Genomic DNA, 7500 nt, shown 5'->3' with positions numbered 1-7500 from the left:
TGGTTTTCATTTTACTATTGATTTTCAGTTGGGATTTTATTAGTTTGAGGTAGCTAGAAAACTGGTCTAGTAGTAGCCTAAGGGGATACATAAGTGGGTGAAAGCGTTTTCCTGGTGACACAGACATTGTCCGAATCTGTCGAGCAGTGTCCTTAGCTTGGTTTCCTCATCCTCATCCATCAAAATACATCTCCCCCGATTCTTTTCTGTGTACTTTACATTCATATTGAGGTCAAATGGCAGTGGAAATCAACAAAGAGGGATTGACTTGGTCAGTTTGGTTTGGGAACTATTTTCTGGCGCAGAAAAACACAGCCGACGCACACACAAACACCATGTTATTGGGAAGCCCCCAACCCCCAATTCCACAGTCTACTTTGACAGGTTCAAAGACGAAGAATTCTAGTCTTCCTGGCAAGAATTCCAGACTTTTTGAAAAGGTTTAGACTTGGTTTAGAAGCCTTTAAACTTCAGAACAGATTATCCCTCCAGATAACCCTTTGCAAACTGGGAGACCTTTAGCTGTGTGCACAGAACGTGCTGGTTGCTAGGAATAGATGCGCTATTTTTGGTTTGTAGAGTAGAGAAAATATGGATAATATAAAGAGGTGAATATCTAAAATCTACACTAAACTTTCCTATTTCTAAGATATAAGCGTTTTTACACGTCAGTTGGCATGTACGACACTAATGTTGGACGGAACACAAACAGTTGTCCTCCGTGGATGGCCAGCACGGTCCCGAGCTCCCTCCACTACTGGCTCTCCGCCGAGGTTCAGAAGGTGGAGTGAAACTAGCCTGGTCCCAGCCATCCCATAATACTACCATTTCATTTTGTATTCATAGTCTGGAGGTTGTTTGATCTGACGCGATCGCAAGAAGCGGGAAGGACATTTTCGGAAAAATCAGAATAAGTTGTTGAACAAACATGTCTGACGTCTTTCTTTGGCGATGTAGGACCATTTAACAGACATTTCTGACAGAACATCCTACCGTAGGATAAAATTACAATGTAGGACTGTGGCCAAATCCTACCGCTCAACATTGCTCAACAGAAAACAGTTACCAGACGTAGTGCGGAGCAAAGTCTCTTGGCGGAAGTACACGAGGCTATGAAACCCCCAGACAGATACAGAAAATAACGGATTCTCGGATGTACATCCACAAAGCGGCCAATGTAAGTCCATGGTCCACACAAGTCAAAGGCATACAACCTGTCTCTAAGCCAGGTTTGGGGAACCTTTTTTATTCAAGGGGCCACTTCAAATTCCTCAAAGGGTCGTAGAAGTCCTCCGAGGGCCATACTGCGAATGCAAACCATGATTTCCTGCTGAACTTTAGGCCTATATTGAAGGCAGACACCTTTAAAACAGACCCCACCTTCTCTAGGTCCCCTGAATATAATTTAATTGTATTGCAAATGCGATTTCTAAGATTCCTCAAGTCATAATTCATGTGAACCTGCATAACATTAAAATGATATCGGGGGCCGCATAAAACAGTCTCAAGGCCATACGGGATTGGTCCTTCTGGTTGGACGAGGCTGGGCTGGTTTTGGTTGATGCACTGTTTTTGAGGGTCCAGGCTTATTTGTAGTAATCACAATTGCAATTGCAGATAACTTAATTCATTCACACATTTGGTTTTATCTTCCATTTTACTGTTTTGTAGGGTTTACTCTCTGACTCTACGCTCTACTCTCTAAATCAGGGGTCGCCAACCCGTCGATCACGATTGGAGGCTTTCCGGGTCGATCTTGGGGCAGGAGGAAATAAATAGGATGATACTAGATTGGCTACAGAAATATTTATTGAAATAGCCTACACTGCAGTAGCCCATCTGATTGGCGTTCATATTAGCGTCTGTATTCCGTTACGATAGGCTCGCCACAGCTTTCCCCTCTGGTTATTTTCTTTCTTCCTGCGTCTTTGAGCACCGTCACCACGGTGAGAGTGTTGCGTGCAATAGGCCAGTTGTAAGTGTGACCGCTGATGAAGACGAAAGCATACAGTTCTCATCAAGAACGCGAGGAGGAATTCCTATTACTTTTCGTGAAAGAAAAGTGTGCGTTTGTTTTGCCATCAGCCACAGGCATTATCAAAGAGACACCTTTTTGTCGAAACACAAGAAGCTTTTTACAAACAGTGTCTGTTAAGACCACGTGCAGTGCAAAAAAAAGGGTTATTTTCGTGGACAATAGGCTACATAATATTGACAAAAAAAAATTCTGACCTTATCTAAATTATTTGGCGATATCCCACACAACACTGCAATAGCACAGAATGGCGAGAGTTTTTCCCTTGGCACGTAATGAAATGTAATTGGATGGCTACTGAAACATGGTGGTGCTGAAAGGACAGCACAGGAGGGGAAAAAGTTGTTGCGTCACTTGTCAATCACCTTGATCGTGTTCGCTTTCATCAGTCCAACGGAAAACTTCTGGATATAGAAAATATACGGTCATTTGTCAAGACAGCTGCAGGGTAGGGATGGTACAAACCGCCCCGAAAACCGAAACCGTACAATTCACACACCATACCGAACCGTGAAATGCAGTCCGTGGCAAACCACAATTCATGTACTGCCCGGAAAAATATGTAAAACAGAGATTCTGGGAGTATCTTATCCAGTCTCTCTGATTAACACATTAGCATATAAGACCAATCAGAGGATGACACAATTAAAATCACACCATTTTCACATTATAAGCCTATACAAACCATATGTAGGATATTTAGTGATAAGTCTGATTCTATTAGCCTCTAGAAAGAGGGCATTTGGAACGCTCAGACAGCACACATCAGCTGACGACAGCTGATTCAACTTGCGCATCATCACTTTATAATTGCAGTTATATCAATATGGTTTAATATTCCCAGTGCACCATTTATCATGAACAAAAAAAAGAACCGTAGAGAACCGAAAACCGTGACCTTGATACCGTGATATGAACCGAACCGTGAATTTTGTGAACCGTTCCACCCCTACTGCAGGGTAGATATTGCCTTGGTCTTAATCAGGGTGGTCTTATATTCCGGGCAATACAGTAGCCTACATGACTGTGTTCAGTCATCATAGCCATCACATTGACTCCCATAGCAATACAACTTACTAATAGATATTGATAACAATCTCATTAAACTAAAATAAGGCTAAATTGAAAGCCTCAGCGTGAAACAGTCTTGACTGGATTTTTATTTCTCGCTTCAAGAGGTAGATCTTGCTTGCCATCTAGGCAGAGGTTAGGGATCTCGGGCATAAAAAGGTTGGTGACCACTTCTCTAAATTCACTCTATCTCTTTGTGTTTGTCTGTGTGTGTGTGCGTGTGTGCGTGTGCGTGTGCGTGTGCGTGTGCGTGCGTGTGTGTGTGTCTGTGTGTGTGTGTGTGTCTGTGTGTGTGTGTGTGTGTGTGTGTGTGTGTGTGTGTGTGTGTGTGTGGGTGCACCACAGCAAGAGTTTGTGTACCACACGTTTGGGCGGCAGGCGTACCGGCGCAGCACGGCCAACTTGGACCTGTTCCTGCGACGTTTCAACCAGCTGCAGTACTGGGTGGTGACAGAGGTGGCGCTGTGCCCTCAGCTCAGCAAACGAGTTCAGCTCCTCAAGAAGTTCATCAAGATTGCAGCACAGTAAGTGAAGAATGAGAATAAGAATGATAAAATAAAGATATTCAAGAGACGTATTGATGCAGTGATGATGAACATGAGTGACAAAGGTGAAAAAGGATAAAGCATTGATTGATAATAGCTGGCTTCAACCAACCACTAACAATGACTGAAAGATAATAATCATGGTTACTCTTCACTTGACGCTGGCGTCATACGCATAACATGACAAGTGTCATAATAGTGTGAAACAGTGTCATGACAAAGTCATGGACGAGTCATGAGCATTATGTCAATGTCATAAACGTTTTATGGTCAGGAAAAGTTGACGCTGATGGGGTTGTCTTTACCATAACCGAATGTCCCTTAATGCCAATAGTCATGAAATGTTTATGACATGGACATAATGTGTATGACACTTCTATGACTGCATTACAGCACTGTTATGACACTGCCATGTCATACCTATTACGCCGGCATCAAGTCAAGTGTTACGGAAATCATTATCAAATCTGTCAGGGTGTGTAAACGTATGTACACAATTAAGTAATTACTAAAATTTGAAGGTGCACTGTGTAATGTGTTTAATAGTTTATCTCCTGAATCCATGCTGGCCATTCACAAATGTTATCTTTTTCATGAGCACAGACAAATTGATCTATAAATTGGCAGACAGATTCACACAGATGAACAGATACTTACCACCACCATCAAATTCTAAGCATTCATTATGACTGGGAAAATTTTACTTTTCATACATGAAAAGGGGGGTCTCCTCCATTGTCCGCCATTTTGAATTTCCAGAAATAGATTTTTTTAGCCGCAAAACTTACTGTACTTTGGTCATGCTAGTGAATATTAGTTTATTACTTTGTACATATTCATGGAAAGATCAGATTTGGCAATAAGCAGCACAGTTTCAATGAGCAGCATAGTTGCAGTACTCTGGGCACAATCTTATACAGTGCACCTTTAATAATAATGATTAGTATTCATATTCTTACATGTTGTGTGTGTGTGTGTGTCTGTGTGTGTGTGTGTGTGTCCGTGCGTGCGTGCGTGCGTGCGTGCGTGCGTGCTCGTATGTGTGCGTGTTTGTGTGTATATTTCAGTTGCCGAGAATTCAGGAATCTCAACTCCTTCTTTGCCATCATCATGGGGATGAGCAACCCTGCTGTCAGCAGACTCACACAGACCTGGGAGGTAAACACACACACACACACACACACACACACACACACACACACACACACACACACACACACACACACACACACACACACACACACACACACACACACACACACACACACACACACACGGTTTGATTACTTTATTTGGGAGGACCAATAATTAAGAGACAATAACAAACAATATTAAAGTAGCAATAATGTGTCTTCTACATAAATGCAAAAACGTTAGACTGGCCTGAAGCCTATTCAGGGGTGCAAGTGGCATCGCCTCCTCCACACACACACACTCACACACACACACACACACACACACACACACTGACTTGGTCCTTACAGTATGTATTGGTTTCCCCGCTGTCAGGCAACTCTTAGCTGTGTGTCTTTCTCTGCATGCATATGTATACACTCCCACTGATGGACCTGCCATGTACTGTACATATAAACCTTAGTGGAGTCACACATGTAAGCAAACAAAAATATGACTTGACACAGTGATTTTGTTTTCAGAAACTACCAAGCAAGTTCAAGAAGTTCTATGCTGAGTTTGAGAGTTTATTGGTGAGTTACTTGTTTTATCATCCTGTGCTTTGTTCTACTCCATGCTAACAAAAAATACAGTAGGCTATGTGAATATAAAACAAATACATTAGCATGATATCATCACTGTTTCAAACCACATAAATTGTATAAATGAATAGAACCTATTTTGGACACCAGATGGAAATTAGCATGTGTGCTATAATATGGCACATTTACATATACATGTGCTTGTATGTATATGTTCATTAATGTGCAATGTCCTGAAAAAAATAAAAGTGAAGTAAAAAAAAAAACAACAACGTCAAGACACAGTTGGATGTGAAAGGAAGGGTAATGATTCTGAATCCCACAAATAACCTGTCAATCATTATTTCTGTCCAATCAGGATCCGTCCAGGAACCACCGGTCGTACCGCCTCACAGTGGCCAAGATGGAGCCGCCAATCATCCCCTTCACCCCCCTTCTCCTCAAAGGTGAGGCCCCGCCCACATCAAAATGGTGACCAGTCTGTAAGGTGTGCAGAAGGGTGGATGACGGACTTATTTATGGGGGGAAAATGCAAGAGAAGTTGCTTTGTTTATGTACTACAGCTGCAGTAGGAGACAGACAGACAGACAGACAGACAGACAGACAGACAGACAGACAGACAGACAGACAGACAGACGGATAAATTGATCTGTAAATTGGCAGACAGATTCACACAGATGAACAGATATGACCATTTTAAGCTGGCCTTTGCCTACCTATTTCTGTCTCACTGGGTGCATTCCAATATGCAGACTTCCATCCTCCCTTGCTCAGTTGTCTGCTTGTGACCTCATGATGATGTCACTGACGACAGAAAATGAACTCAATATCCTGCAAAAGTACAATTCTAATGCCATTTTTCTCATTTGCAATTGGGATGGTAAATGAAAAACAGTTCCCCAACAGTTGTTGTGGCTAGGCTGACAGCTGGGAAAATGTATTCTTTTCTCCATGGAGGAGCGCCCTAGCGCCCTAGGCGATGCCTCTTCCGACGCCCCCGCCACTTTCAGGGAGACAATAATAGTAATGTTATTATTACAACAATGTTTGTAATAAACCCCTTTTTTGTGGGGGGAGGGGGGGTCACAACGGGAGCTCGGTAAGGCCGCCCCCTCCTGTCCCTAGAAACCTCCCCTGCCTAGGCTCTAGATGTCTCACTGCCCTGCTGATCTCATTGCAGATATGACCTTCACCCATGAGGGCAACAAGACGTTCATCGACAACATGGTGAACTTTGAGAAGATGGTGAGATGGTGATCTGTGTGTGTGTGTACGTGTGTGCACTGTAAAACATTGAAGCCAATTAACCGTAAAAAAAGTAAGTTGCCCTGCTGCCTTTGTAAGTTAACTCAACTTGAGAAAGCCTCAAGTTGAGTTAAGCCCTGAGTTGAGTTAATTTACAAACTTAAGACAGCAGGGCAACTTGCTTTTTTTTACGGTTAACTGGCTGAAGTGTTTTACAGGTTGCATGTACGCATGTTCATGTGCATGGGATCATATTTTTGTGATCATATTTTGTGATCATTTTTGTGATCGAGTTATAATATTGGGCATCACTGGTACTGCACTCTCCTGGTTCAGGTCCTATCTAACTGGAAGAGAGCAGTTTGTCTCTATTGGTGATTTCCGGTCTCCAAATTCAGTCCTCACACATGGTGTTCCTCAAGGCTCAGTTCTAGGCCCCCTACTCTTCATCATTTATATTCTTCCCCTTGGTAACATACTCCGAAAACATGGTCTAAATTTTCATTGTTATGCAGATGACACCCAAATTTACATTCACACCAAACCCTCCCATCCACTCCCCCTCGCTAACTTAACAACCTGCCTAAATGAAATTAGTAATTGGATGACCCAAAATTTTCTTAAACTTAATCAAAACAAAACCGAAGCCATCATCATCGCCACTCCATCATTACTTAAAAAGATAAACCTTTCTCAGTTCTCTATCCCTGACTATTTTACCTCCACTTCCTCTGAAGTAAGAAATCTGGGCGTCATCATCGACTCTTCGCTCTCCTTTGAATCCCATATCAAACACCTCACCAAAACTGCATTTTTCCACCTTAAAACCATCTCCAGACTCCGCCCTTCTCTTACCCCTACCTCTGCTGAGACCCTCATCCACGCTTTC

The 7500-nt window shown here is 42.6% G+C and overlaps 1 protein-coding gene across 1 annotated transcript in view; it reads left to right on the top strand.

The window, feature by feature from the left end:
- The window catches only part of LOC134460204 (rap guanine nucleotide exchange factor 4-like), a 68569-nt gene that overhangs the window by 59657 nt on the left and 1412 nt on the right, over window positions 1-7500 (top strand). Inside the window, exons 24-28 of the mRNA XM_063212656.1 lie at window positions 3452-3630; window positions 4719-4809; window positions 5307-5357; window positions 5725-5812; window positions 6547-6611. Coding sequence (XP_063068726.1) covers window positions 3452-3630; window positions 4719-4809; window positions 5307-5357; window positions 5725-5812; window positions 6547-6611 — 474 coding nt within the window. The remainder of the gene's footprint in view (window positions 1-3451; window positions 3631-4718; window positions 4810-5306; window positions 5358-5724; window positions 5813-6546; window positions 6612-7500) is intronic.

This window comes from Engraulis encrasicolus, chromosome 12 (genome assembly GCF_034702125.1).
Source record: "Engraulis encrasicolus isolate BLACKSEA-1 chromosome 12, IST_EnEncr_1.0, whole genome shotgun sequence".
NCBI classification, from domain to species: domain Eukaryota; kingdom Metazoa; phylum Chordata; class Actinopteri; order Clupeiformes; family Engraulidae; genus Engraulis; species Engraulis encrasicolus.
This window is presented reverse-complemented; position numbering and strand designations above follow the sequence as displayed.